This window comes from Bufo gargarizans, chromosome 1 (assembly GCF_014858855.1).
Source record: "Bufo gargarizans isolate SCDJY-AF-19 chromosome 1, ASM1485885v1, whole genome shotgun sequence".
Lineage (NCBI taxonomy): Eukaryota > Metazoa > Chordata > Amphibia > Anura > Bufonidae > Bufo > Bufo gargarizans.
This window is the reverse complement of record NC_058080.1, coordinates 307736219-307751333: the sequence shown is the minus strand read 5'-3', so window position 1 is coordinate 307751333 and position 15115 is coordinate 307736219. Positions and strand designations below refer to the sequence as shown.

Sequence of the window (15115 nt, the reverse complement as noted above, 5' to 3'; positions counted from 1 at the left end):
GGAGTCTGACTTCCACAATTAAATATACCCGTAAGAGGGGAAATCATCAACTTGAATTGACTGCAGAATTTTTTTTTTTTTTAGAAATTTCAGGCCATGCTGACCAACGTGTTTCCACAATGGCTTCTCCAGGTACTTACCAGTTATTCTCTACTCCTTCACTTATCCTGTGTTAACTAGTGTATATGAATTGCAAGCATTGTGGTACTGTAAAACACACAAAAACACACATCTGTGCTTGCAAATCCTCAGTGTTTCAGTGTTTTGTAGACAGCCGCTACGGGTATGCTGTCCATTTTTAAAACTCTGAAGGTTATTACTTATTGCAGCAAAGGGGATGGATTTTAACCACATCTCATCCACACTATGTGGATTTTAAATTCTCAGCAGGTTCATTTATGTGGTGGATTTTCACTGCAGAGTTCACCCATTGCAATGCATAGGTTAAAATCCTTTGCAAATCTCCAACAAAATGAAACCGCTTGTCGATATATACCTTAGGGCTCTTTCACACCTGCGTTCTTTTCTTCCGGCGTAGAGTTCTGTCGTCGGGGCTCTATGCCGCAAGGATCCTGATCAGTTTTATCCTAATGCATTCTGAATGGAGTGAAATCCGTTCAGGATGCATCAGGATGTCTTCAGTTCCGGAACGGAACGTTTTTTGGCCAGAGAAAATAATAGCATGCTGCGCTTTTTGCTCCGGCCAAAAATCATGAACACTTGCCACAAGGCCGGATCCGGAATTAATGCCCATTGAAAGGCATTAATCCGGATCCGGCCTGAAGCTAAACGTTGTTTTGGCGCATTGCCGGATCCGACGTTTAGCTTTTTCTGAATGATTACCATGGCTGCCGGGACGCTAAAGTCCTGGCAGCCATTGTAATTTGTAGTGGGGAGCGGGGGAGCAGCATACTTACAGTCCGTTGGGCTCCCGGGGCACTCCAGAGTGACGTCAGGGCGCCCCACGCGCATGGATGACGTGATCGCATGGCACGTCATCCATGTGCATGGGGCGCTCTGACGTCATTCTGGAGCGCCCCGGGAGCCGCACGGACTGTAAGTATACCGCTCCCCCGCTCCCCACTACTACTATGGCAACCAGGACTTTAATAGCATCCTGGGTGCCATAGTAACACTGAACGCATTTTGAAGACGGATCCGTCTTCAAATTCTTTCAGTTCACTCGCGTTTTTTCGGATCCGGCATGTAATTCCGGCAAGTGGAGTACACGCCGGATCCGGACAACACAAGTGTGAAAGAGCCCTTAAAAGGGTTATCCAATCCTATAACCCCCCCCCCCCCAATATGCTGGGCCCCCACACTGAATATACTTATCTGGATCCCCGCTCCCTATGTCGCTCCTGGTCCCTGCACCGCCGCTGCCGCTTCTCCCCGTGTGCAGATTAAAACATCTGATGTGGGGGGGAGCAGCCAATGGCAAGCAGTGATGAGAACGAGCCTCCCTAGCGTCACACGTGATGCTAGGGAGGCTCGTCCCTGTCGCGCCTGCCATTGTGTGCTCCCCCCGACACAGGATGTTTTCATCCGTGCACAGGGAGAAGCAGCAGCAGCGGTGCGGTGACCCGGGTAAGTATATTGAGCATGGTTGGCCCGGCATATGGGGGGGGGCTTTTTATATGATTGGATAACCCCTTTAATTTTGAAGCAGCCTGTGGACTTGTAAAAGTCTGAATCATGCTTAGTCATTTGTGTGTTTCTGGACAAATGGGAAATGACTCCTGTAGCTTAGCCCCCCCGGATTTATGATGACCCCATAAGGGCTTGTATAGTTCAGGTGAGCCAAGCTGTGTAGCATTCCTATACAATGAGTCAGGAGTATTTTCTAAGATATGAGATTTAAGTATTAGCAGTGACTTGCAGAATCCTTTTGGAGACAACTGCATTGTGCTGGCACGTGGTGCCGGGGAGAGCTGCATTTTTGTATTAATAATTGTTATTGCCATGCTATTTTTTGGCATAATTCTACTCTATTCCATCTCCTAATGCACTGGCAAGATTCCTGCTACCAATAGCTGGATCTCGCCACTGCAGTGGTAAGTAAGATAGGCTCTGCAGCTATTTAAATTATGCATCCCACTTCCTGTAACTACATGAGCTTGCAGACTGAATAGTTTTTTTTTTATATTAGAGGCTATAGGAATGATCAGTATGTAATGTGGCAGAAGCAGCATGAAATTATTATTATTTCTGGTATCTCTTAGGTCTTACATTACCCTGGATTATCTAGTATAATTAGAGAATGAGGTTCTGCTCATAGATTTGCTGTCAGGTCTTACCATTACACTTGACCTCTTATTTTGTGCCATTTTTGTGACATTTTACATTATTTTATTCAAGTATTTTCCAGTCATTGCATACTTATACTGAGTTATAAGCTATATCTGATATATTTGAACAATTAATACACATATGAATATAAGAAGAGATTTTGGAATTGCCCACAAACCTGCTGATAATGCATTTCCTTGACTGTAAGGTCCCATGCACACAAGCATAATGTGCCCTAGAAGCATTGCTCCTAGCAGTGGCGTAATTAGAAATGACTGGGCCCCACAGCAAATTTTTGAATGGGGTCGCCCATCCTCCAGTAACTTCTTCGCAACCCCCTCTTTTCATGTAACCCCCACTACTGTGGCTAGTAAAGATCGCACTCTCAGGCCCGGCAGCTGCTCCAACCGTTTCCTACACTGTATATACTGTCACTGTATATAATGTAATTGTATAATGCTGTTGAGGGGGCCCTGAAAATAAAATCTTTTAGTCCTCCTCCTGGGTGGTGCCCTTCTGAGTCTGGGCCCCAAAGCAGCCACTTCCCCTATTGTTATGTCCCTGCATATTGGGAAGAATATCTCTGTAACACAGCACCATATGCTGTGGCCCACAGAGTACCTAGTACATGGTACTGCAGAGACTCCCTATACTTGAATATAGGCTTCATGATCATGGTTCTACATGGATCAATTTTATTTGCTAAAACCATTAATCATTCAAGGGTTTCCAATCTGGAAATTCCCTTTAAAGTGACCCTCCGGTTCATAATATAGTTTCACTATGAATATATAATGCATGGTTAAAACATGGTGCCTTCTAATTTGCCTAGAGCAGTACATCCAATTCCCAGTACATTATTCACTTTTATAAAATGGCCACCAGCTTCGAAGACTACTCTGTACATTGTGCTTTGACAGTGTGAGACATTCAACGTCAGAATAATAGTAGAAGATCTTAAAATAAGGATTGGATATTACATATAGGGTAAGACAGTTAGTTAAAAATGACTAGTTTAGACCTTGTTTAGACATGTAGTAACCTCATAATGTAATTTTTGGTATATCTCTTACTGAATAATATTCCCTTTCTTAAAGTGATTGGCCCATTTAGACAGCCCGCTAATGATCAGCTGATCACTGCTAATCCAGCACTTAAAACATATGGTGATTGTCTTCGAGGAGAAGGTTTTGGTAGTTGCACATTCATCCTGCAGTCACCACTACAGGAGAAACATGGTATTACATGGTAACATTTCAAATAATTGAATGACCATATAATAGTTGATCATACCGAGTCCTTCAGAGCAGAAGCCACTGTTTTCAGATTCTTCAGTCTGACCACTATGGCAAGGACTTTAGTAAGGAACACTCTTCTAGGATGTCCATTTGCTCTACTAGTGCATACACGCAGGGACCACACAATCTCTTTAAGTCAAATCTGTTAAAACTTCTTTTACTATCCTAAATGGCACTCTTTTTCTGGACAGTATAAATGCTATTTTCTAGATTCTTTATTATTGGACTTTTCATATTTTTCCTTCATTGCCTTAAGTGAAAAATTGGATGAAATGCATCTTCTATATAGTGCTGAAGTCAACATATTTTATAATTGCAGCTTGAATATTAGTGTTTTCTGATTTATAATAGCCTGTGGTATTTTTCACAGTGATAGGGTATAACGCAATTCTTCATTCTGGTCTACAGATGTTGTATCCTTTGCAGAAAAATCTGGTACATAGGTTTATAGGCCCTCTACAGTAGATGTATTGCACCGTGTCACAGTGTGCATGTATATTGCTTACAGTGTGTTCTTTTTGTGTGTTATTCGTCCTCTCCAAAGGCTTCCAGCTATAGCTTTTAAGCTAAAGTTGGTCTCAGTTTTGTAGTATTATGCTAATTGCTGATAGATGAATGCGTGATACAAGATTTCTTGTGATAGATGTGTACTCACCCTAACCAGTCATGTGTCACTTCAGTTTCACATGCCCGCACAGCTCCATTTACTGGATCGGCAGAAATATTCCTCTCTCAGCTGATGTTCTGACTTACCGGCTACTTAGTATATAATATATATGTGCATCAGTCTATACTTGTGATTGTAGAGACAATTTGATCATTTTATTATATTTTCAACAGATGAATACTGAAAAGTGTTTTTATGCAGTAACCTGGAAACTAATATTACTACTAGTCTGCTATATGGTTATGACTTGTTATTGCCTCGTTTCTTATAAATATGGGGCAGATTTACTAATCCTGTCTAAAATGTGCAGCGTATTAGTGTAGACAGACAATCTAAAGATGCTCCAGAATTATCTCAGAGGCTCAGGCTGGATGATACATTTGGCGCATGGCTAAATACTTTTTCCTAACTTTATACTATTAGTTGGCTTATGTTGCACCAAAATATTAGTGCCTATTGTTGCATCTTAGGTCACGCCCCTTGTTGCTTAGCCATGTCCCCTTGTTAAACTGAAAACCTCGATTCAAGCGAGCTAGATGCAGTGGATTATTCATTTTGGGACATTTGCTTAAATTTGATGTTACATTATGCATTCATTTGGAGTTGTCCTATAATGCAGTTAAAAATACTTTAGACCAAAACTAGAGGACATTGTACATATTTTTCACATTAAAAATGCAATGATAAAACATTGACCTACACCTACCTACAAAGACTAACATTAGTTCTGTTTTTCAAAGCTTTTCCACTGCAGGTAACATTACTAAAATATTGTAACCTAACAACATACATAGTGGATACAGAGGTGCCCTTCCTTACTTTTCCTCTTGGTTGGAGATAACCCGGGATGTGTGGTGTGAGATGGCCAACTTTGACCAGAGGCAAACTGGTCCAAAAGTATTTGGGTAGAAATGCTCTTTTAGAAAATCTCAGGAAATTAATATAATCAAGTATTTTTTCTCAATGGCATATTCCTCCGCTTGTCTCCAATACAATGACCCTCATTTATTAAAATTAGTACACCTGGACTTTATAAAACATTGAGCCAAAATGTGTCACAAATTGGTGAAATTTCTGAAAGATTGACTGCACCTAGCTCGCCAAGGGACATGAATTAAGAAAAAGGGGTGTCGTTTAGTGGGAAAATGTCCAAGAGGCAACATTTTACTCAAAAATTCTGCAAGAATTCGAGTGTAAAATACTAATTCAAAATCACTAATACAGAGTCAGTGAAAAAAGTCTGTCCCTGCACTAGATGTATTATCCAGCCTGAGCCCCTGTGATATATCTGGTGCATGTCTAGGCACCCTGTCTAAGTTTACGTTGCATGCAGGATAAGTAAATCTGCCCTGTTGTGTGGACAATTTAGTTACGACACATTTGCATCTTCTGATATTCATGAGATATTGTCAGTTTTTACTTGAAATTCCACTGGTTTAGTGCAGAAATTTTCTACCTACAGGGTGTAATGACACCAGTGTCTATTTCCGTTCAGTGTGGAAAGGGTGTGAAATACAAGTGGGTGTATTAATTGGAACATGATGCTGGGTGGCATTCCCTTAAAGTGTCTGTGCTAGATGTGAATACTGTGCAAATGACCTATAGAATATGATACCTTGAGTAATTCGGTATCCAGAGATTCCTTTGTAAACATTAGACCATATCTTACTCCCTCATATCTTAGAGTCCATATTTCACTATGTAAGTGGGTACTGAATTGACCCTCTGAGTGCTAATTGGCATATGTGGTGCAGCTTGTTCTCTTGCCCACTTAAAACCATAGGAGGTGCTCCCATTTTGTCACTTCTTTGTCCTATAATGCACATGTCCACCAGCCCTCTGGCTGCAGCAGAGATAATATATATAGGAGATGATAATGCATCAGCAAACATTGATCTCAATGGTTGCAAATCAGTGACCATACACAGGATTTCCTGTTCATATATTGACATAGACTTAGCCCTCATGTACACGATTCTATGTGTTTTACGGTCCGCCAAAAGGCCATGTGCATGCCGCCATTTTTTCCCAATCTATTAAAATGTCCATTTTACGGACAAGGGTAGGACAAGAATAGGATATGTTCTATCTTTTTTTGTGGGCCGGCAGAACAGACATATGGATGCAGACAGCTGTCCACATTTTTTCCGGCCACATTGAAATGAATGATTCTGCGTCCGATCTGCAAAAAATACAGATTGGACGCGAAATAAAATCATGGTCATGTGCATGGGACGTTATTGAGATAGCCGGCGCATAAATAAGTTGGTCATTCGGCACAATGCACTGCATTACTATAGTCTTGCACAAGAGGACAGGAGATGAAAAATATTCCTAAGGTCTCTACATGATTAGGCCTCCAGGTCATCAATGTTAATGTGAAAGTACTAAAGACAATTCACCAGCTTTGTTACCATACTGGGCAATTAGTAGTAACATATAATGCACCACGTTGCTATATGCAAAAGCACTACTTGCTAAGCACTGTAGTTTAAAAAATAGAAAATAAATAATACTATAATATATGGTATATATCCACTTTAGCTCAAGATATATGTATAATAGGAAACAAAAGATGTGTCTAATATTCCAAATGTACAGCATGAATTTGCTAATTCACGGCCACACCTTCCATTAGTCTACAGAATTTAAGCAAAAAGGATGTGTCGCATGCTTGCAGGCACTGCCCACATTTATTCAGGTCAGCTATTCTCCTTCTCCAAACCCCTTTCACTGCAGTAACATCTCTTGTGGACATTTCTGCATATTGTCTCCTACCTTCTCATTATGAGTCTAGGTTTACCGTGTTGGTCTGGGAGAGGTATATAACCATATGTCTTTTAATGAAGAAAAAAAACTTAAAAAAAACTGCAATGGGTCCTTGAATAATCACATGTGCATCTATCTACCAAAGATAATCTTGGATTAAGGCTTGTACTATTTCAATCTCACACACTGCTGTTTCACCGATGGATAAACTTACAAGAACAGCAGGCTGGAAGGAATAGCAGTTAGAAAAAAAGGGCCTCTCAGGGGAGGACTCGAATATCAGACCTGCTAGGCTCTGGGTCCTGCCTCTACAGCTACCCATTTTCATCTCCTCCCTGTTGTAGCCTTGCTATAATCAATTGCTGCGCCTTTCCCTATCCTAACCATAGGAGAAGGGTGAAAAATCTGAAGGAGAGAGATCATAACTGCTGCCTGCTGTCTCCTCTTTGATTTGATGGCCTTCATTCCTTCTAATTGGATCAAGTAGGAAGTCACTGTTAGTACTGGGATGCTTGATGCACTGATTTTATTCAGACCAGCCCTGCAGTGGGTGGGGGAGAGGAGTCAGAAGGGAAAGGAGAATCTAAGTGATAAGGTACGTGATTAGTAGAGTGGATAAGGAAAAGCATCCTGATCTAAAGGCTAAAGAGGAAAGGATGCTGAAGAGGAGAAAAGGGAGTAACCAGCAGCTCACCCTGTCCTTCTAGCAAGTCCCAGCCTGTAACAATAGTGCTTGCAGTGATGCTTGCGGAGCAGGCACCTGCTGCTCTGTAATGATTCAGCCTCTTTCACTGCTAGCTTTAACACAACAGGATGATATTGCTGCTGGCACTGCTGTCTCATCTACTGCTGCTGATACTGCCGGTCTTACTGCCTTTCTTGCTCTTGCTACTTCATGACATCTGTATTCTACCAAGCAGATCCCACCACCACATGCTCCAGGTGAGAACGCAGCTATTCTCCCTTGGCTACTGGGTTACCTAACTATCTTATCTGGAATACTAAGTATGCAGATCCAGCTACCGATGAGCGTGAAGCGTTTCCATGTCCAGATACATAGATATTCCTTTCACTGATCTTCTGCTTGGACTTCATATCGATTTGCAATGTAACATGCAGCAGAGCTTCTTACTGTATGCACTCGTTGTTCTGGTAATGGACCATATACAAGTTCCTGCTTTACTAAGACAAGCTGATTGAGATTGATGCCTTTAAGATGCCTGGGGATACTGCAGAGGGTTTTCAGAATCAGTGCTCTGAGCAGAGCTCCGACCCCCCCTCTACTGAACTTCAAGATGAAGGAAGCGTGCCAGAGACTCCAGCTGAGGATGGAACTACCCAGGGGATAGCAGGCCTCGCTATTACCTGCTGTGTGTGCCTGGAGGCAGACAGGCTGAGAATCTGTCTTAACTCAGAAAAGATCTGTATACTTCCCATACTGGCATGCCTGATAAGTCTCTGCCTTTGCATTGCTGGCCTTAAGTGGGTATTTGTAGACAAAATATTTGAGTATGACTCTCCGACTCATTTGGATCCTGATAGAATAAACCAAGATCCTATTATCTATGCTGACTCTGCACCAAGTACATTGGCACCATCATCTATATATACCCTGCCCTTTGTTGTCCCTACTACTGAAACTAAGGTTACTGTGGAAAGTGAAACCTCAGTTTTACTTACAGAGTCTACTTTTAAGCCATTGCCCACTGACAGTAATTTACCAAGAGACACTTCAGTGGAAAAATTATATCAGCCTTCTACTGTAAATAATTTAGGAACTACAGAATCGAGTACAGTGATCACATCGAAAAAAGGCAAGTATGTTACCGCCATGTCAATGAATAGTCCTATTGCTAAGTACAGATGATTTTATTTTATTTTTTACCAATAAACAGATCATTTTATTGTGTTCCACTAAGAAATGATTTGTGTCTATTTATATGCTTCAGAGTACTGTTTTTAGATATACCTGGCATAAGGGTCATGTTTGATGATAAAACGTTATCCTCGTCATCTGCCGTCACAATAAACCTGAACACTGACTAGGCGTCAACACGAAAATGTATGTAAGACTCAACAAAGGTGTGTGTTGAGACCTGAAAATAGCTACTCAGGGAGCAGTAAGCACCATGTACTCTTCTCATGGCTTTGATGGCTTCCTGTAAATGAAAGACCTTGGTCTTTAAAATCTCCCAGGGATCATTTCATTTCGTTCCAGACTTGGCGTGTAGCTGTTGATTAATATTGCAGTAAAATGGTGCATTTTAATGTGCTAAGCACATGGGCTGAGGCCACCCAAAGTCTGCTTGAGTTGTGCTAGTCATTGTCCATGGACATGTATGTTTCTTTGGTGTTGACGTAAATCAGAATTTTGAGTTATACTTTAGTTAGATAGTGTCGACCTTGGTCATAGTGTGCCCTTCTTGTGGAATGATGGCACATGTTTGTTGTGGCTTGTCATGTATGCAGGTGTCCAGTCATGTGAGAAGTCTACCTGTTCTGTATGCAACTTCTAATGGTGCAAGTATCAGTGAAGGCTTAAGGACAAGAACATGTTCTGAAACTATAAATTATGAAACTTTTACAAAATCTATCTATCTATCTCTCTATCTATTTTATTATCTATCTATCTATTCATTATCTATATATGTATCTATCATCTATCTATCTATCTAAATCTCTATCTATCTCTACATGTGTTAGTGTAGCAGAGCTGAATGGGGAAACACACCCTTTTTATCTGAACTACATGAAAGTAGTAGTAACTCTGCTACATATAAATGCAAGCATATAATGTCTATTCATTGAGAGTGTGTATTGTGCAACAGATGCAAAATAAACCATACTGTAAAACACTCAGTACTTCTAGAAGTAATACACAAATAGACACAGACACACACACAGCAGCAGCCCTGTCATGTTGAATGGATCTCTACATTGTTAGCAGGTTCCTCGTAAATATATCCTTCAAGGTCATAGCCCGGTAATGTATAATTGATTTTACTTTATTGTCAAGGGGGGTGGGGTGGGAAGGGGGGTGAGACAGGAAAATAGAAATTGAAGTCAAACAAGGTATAAGAAGAGTAAGTTGATATACATGCTTTATGATCCAACACATGTGTCATAAATGTGTCTGTGTAGCCTGTGAACATTTTTAACATTAGTGTGCTGCATCGGAGTCAGTAGATGAAATTTAATGTCTCAGTATACTTTCATTTTTCCTCTCTGCCTAATGCCTTTGTCTGCATTATTAATAAGCTGAGTAGAATGCAGAAAAGCACTGCTGAATTCTGAGCTTCCTGCTAGCTACATTATAGCGATTGTGCTGGTTTTATAAAAATATCATACATAAAACTAGTGGCGGCATGTATAGAGACGTTTATGGAATAGCGGTCATACCACAATGCAGTAGCATACCTAGGCACGTGGGATTTCAGCTAATACTAGCCTTTGCATTCTAGTATTCATTGTCTTCTGGATACATAGGAGTGTCCACCACATGCTACATGACTGCTAATTTACTTCTTTTTCTATTAAACTATCAATATTTAATATTGTAATGGATATGTCCGCTTAAAGAGTCTTGCTTTGTGAAGATCTCATTACTGAATATGAATTGGCAATACACCATTTATCTTTACAGATGTCTGAGTCAAGGTTGGCATAGTCTACTGAAAGCCCAGCTCTAACGTGTCCTTTCATAGTAATGCGACATAGTTCATTCACTGCAAAGTGGAAAAGGCCTGCATTGGATCTATTACATGATACTAAAAAAGGCTTTTGTTTCAGAAATCGGATTCAGAATCAATATTGATTAGTAAGGACAGCTGGTCTTTTACATAAGTAACATAATGTAGACCATGCATGTAAAGAGCTTCGATGGCTCCACATGGAATATCATGCTAGCACCGGTCCAAGAGCTATTTAGCAAAATTACAGGACATTGTGTTTGTTGTCCATTTTAATTTATCATAACTTATGAAGAACCTGGCACCGTGAAAAATAAAATCATTATGGTCTAATTTCAAGGATATTCAATGTCTTAGATACTTATATTATACAACAATTTGAAAGGCTGCTTGGAACATAGAACTAGGCCTTATGCACACGGCTGTGTCCAATTTTCTGTTAGAAAAAAAAAAAAAAGGAAAAATGGATAACTTCCATGTACTTTGAATTTTTTTCCCACTCCCATCAATAGAAAAGGGATATTTTCATCTGAAAAATGGACAAGAATGGGAACTACAGTCATATTATTGGATCTGGCACAGATCTGTGAATATGACTTGTATGGGTCAGTGTGAAGTCCATTTAAAAAATTGTTAGCACACAGAATAAATACAGTCATGTGCATGAGGCCTAAATGTAGGTACACCCAGGTTCCCTGTGCTTTTGTACTGTGGAGTAGTATGCACTCTAAATTTACACAGTTTTTTTATGCACAACACCCTATTATTCAAAGAACTTCCATAATATAGCAAATATATTGAAATAGGAGTCATATAGAGGTGTAAGAGGCCCCCTTGCACTTTTGTTGGTACTGTATTGTAGATCCTACATCTCAAAAGTTCTATAAAGCCATGCTGCGGTAGTGTGTTTGAAGCCTACAAAAGCACATACATCCTCTTGAAATCAGTTTTAAAGTTCAAAGTGCCCAGTCCTCTTCTGGACATAAGTACCAGAGAGCACATCGTCACTGAACACTCTGAGGCATCACAGCTCCCATAGGCCTATGTAGCTAAATCATAGTCACACAATACATGAATCAGGTTGTTGCTATTCAGCAGGTCAAGCAGGATTAGTGCAAAACACAGCAACATACGGCTAGGTTATTCATTCATATATGGGCAGTATGGTGGCCCAGTGGTTTCCATTGTTGTCTTGGAGTACTGTGATCCTGGCTTTGAATCTAGCCAAAGACAACATTTGCATGGAGTATGTATGTTCTTCCTGTGTTTGTGTAGGTTTCACATTCCAAATGCATAATATAAGCAAGAATTACAAAGGGGACACATCCCAAGTAGTAATATATTTGGATTTACTGTACTGTGTATATAATAAATCAGCACAGCAATGATTCTGGTGAAAGCAACATCTCTGTGATCTCCGTGGATGCCCTCTGCCACTGAATTACTAAGTGTTCATTGTCAACAAAGCATTTTAAGGTTCTGCCTCCCTTCTGTTACACATTTCAGGCTTTAATTAGTTTTGCTCCCTTATGATTTAGTAGCTGTTTCCTTGTAGACAGCTGGTTGTCTGTTCAGAAGACAACATGATATGTGATATTTGAATAGTTAGCTTTAGGTCAGTTAATGTGCCAGCAGACAGGTGACAATGTCTATGTTATAAGAGTATGTAAGCAGTAGCAAACATGTATAAAGTCATACTCAACTCAATGATCACTCGACACTATTCTTCTTAGAATTCCTGAGTCCCCCTCTGGTTTTTACTTTCTTATTCCTCTCAACTACTTGGCCAATCACTTGCTGCAGGGGTGACTAGTGATTGGCTGAGCAGTCACTTCCTGTATGTTGACAGTGACCAGGAAGCAGAGACTGGCAGGGTACCCAGGAATTGTTGGAGTGGTTATAGGAGTGGTGGAGGATCCAGGAGGTTAGTGTGAGCCTGTTATTACTCTAACCAGGATTTGTCCATATCCATAGCATAATTCTTTAGGCTAGTTTCACAATAGTGTTAAAGTGTTAAAGGTATTGAGTTGCTCATAGGGGCTCAATACCAGAAAAAAAATAATTGTCAATGGGGACAAAACTGAACTGAAGGGAACGCTGTGGTTTCTTTCCATCCTGGGATGCAGAGCAAAACGAATCCGTCATGACCTCCCATTGCAAGTCAATGGGGACGAATCAGTTTTCTCTGGCACAATCTGCCACAATAGAAAATGGATCCGTCCTCCATTAAATTTCAATGGAGTTCAAAACAGCTCCGTTTTGGCAATGTTAAATAAATGTTAAAGCTAATACAACCGGATCCGTTCAAACAGATGCAGACGGTTGTATTATCAGTAACAAAAGCATTTTTGCTGGACCCTGCCGGATCCAGCAAAAACGCTAGTGTGAAAGTACCCTAAGGAACTTGAACGTGGGCTGTTGTCAGATCCAAAATTAATAGGGAATCAGAGCTTAGTAAAGTGACCAAGTCAAATATTTACATTATGGGAAATCTTATCACAACTCTTTGGCTACTTTAAAGGTGGTTTTACACACAACAATTTTTGGAAAAACATGTTTAGATTCGTGAAACAACCATACTTAACTATATTTTTAGGCTAAGAGAATTTAAAAATAAATCTGGGTCAGGCTCTAAAATCATATTACATTTCTTGCAAATAGTTTTTAACAAATTGTAGCTGAATAGTAGTGTTCTATGCCAAATGAATTTGCTTAGTTATATGCAGCCAAAAAGATAATGGAGAAACAATAGCTGTTAAATCCAAATGGTTAGTATGAATTGAACATAAGGGATGAATAAAAAAGTATTTGTGATATTTATGAAAATGATTTGCATGAATAATTGGTTATGATAATAATTTTCACTATTACTAAAGATAAAAATTAGCAATGTTAACATTATTTAGGAGCGCGGTGGCCCTTAACACTTTAGGGACAGAGCAATTTTCTGTTTTTGCATTTTTGTTTTTTACTCTCTGCCTTTGTGGAACCATGACCTTTTTTATTTTTTCATTCACATATGTGGGCTTTTTTGTTGTTGTACTTTCTAATGGTACCATTTAAAATTGCATATGATGTAGTGGGAAGCTGGAAAAAAATTCCAAATGGGTTGGAACTGGAAAAACAAAAAATCTGCCATAGCTTAATTCTACAGGTCAGTATGATTACAGTCATACCTCATTTCTATATTTTTATGTTTCAATGCTTAAAAAAAGGTTGAAAAAAAGATTTTTTTCTTTGCATTGCCATTTTCTGATCCCCATAACTTTTTATAGTTATGGCTACGAAACTGTGTGAGGGCTCATTTTTGGGTGGGACAGTCTTTAGCTTTCATTGATATTATCTTAGCATGTGTATGACTTTTTATCAGTTTTTATTCATTTTCTTTAGGGAGGTTAAGTGACAAAAAGCTTTCTCAGGGTTTAAATGTCTGTGATTGGCTTTCCTGCTGACCGTGGACATTGCTTCTGGGTGTCTACTCCCTGCCTACTATGGAGCCTGCCCAAAAGCTAACAGTGGTCTTCCTAAAGGGGTTTATTATTGAATATGCCGAACCATAAGGCAGTACATACCGTACACAAATATATGAACAACAATTTATACATAGATACTCCCAGGTAAATTTACCCACTGGTTTCACAGTGGTTCCTGTGAATTTCCTTGATCTTCGGAGCTTGTTATTGATTGTTAATGGTCTTCTTTGGGATCTATTTGTTGCCTAACAGATTTATGAGGATTTCCATACCAAAAAGTTCATTTTTTTTGTTCTATTATTATTGAAGACAAGTCTTCTATTGCCTAATGTTCTTATGATTTGCATAATACACTGCAACTATCCCCAAAGAATTGTGGCTGAGTATTATTAGATGGTTACCTATGGGATTAGTGAGATACTTCAACTAAATTATATAACCCTTTATAATGTCGTAAAATAAAAATTACCATTTTGGATTATTCCGTTTTTGTCAATCATAATATATAATAGAGCGATTCAGGTTGGCAGTCTGGTCATATTTAAGTATGTGCTCATTGGAATAGATTTCCTCCCAGTTGTCATCAAAAGAAAAACCTGAACATTCCAGTTTTTCAATTGCTTACTATTAGCTCATTTTTATTAAATCCTTAGGAATATAAATGGTATCACTACACCCACAAATCATTGGCCAATGTTTAAGTCCTCCAGCCACAGTTACCTGGATTTATTTCTAAACAGATCTATTAATGTTATATAAAATATGACTGTTTTTAAATATAGATAGTGAAATGGAAAATATAAGTAGTCATTTCCTAATCCACTTGTTATGATAAATATGTTGAATTTAACAAAGTGAGTTTCACTATCTGTTGGCATTGACTGGAAATCTGCAGTAGTACATCCCTTAAAGGAACACAAAACCTAGGAT

At 39.4% G+C, this 15115-nt stretch overlaps 1 protein-coding gene across 4 annotated transcripts in view; it reads left to right on the top strand.

Annotated features, from left to right (window-relative positions):
* The window catches only part of NRG1 (neuregulin 1), an 875148-nt gene that overhangs the window by 809843 nt on the left and 50190 nt on the right, over nt 1-15115 (top strand). For 2 of the 4 annotated variants that reach the window (XM_044305159.1, XM_044305174.1), the window contains exon 4: nt 85-132. In XM_044305159.1, coding sequence (XP_044161094.1) covers nt 85-132 — 48 coding nt within the window. Of the gene's footprint in view, nt 1-84; nt 133-8239; nt 8842-15115 lie in introns of those variants that run through there. The other 2 variants (XM_044305167.1, XM_044305161.1) reach the window with 1 other exon arrangement.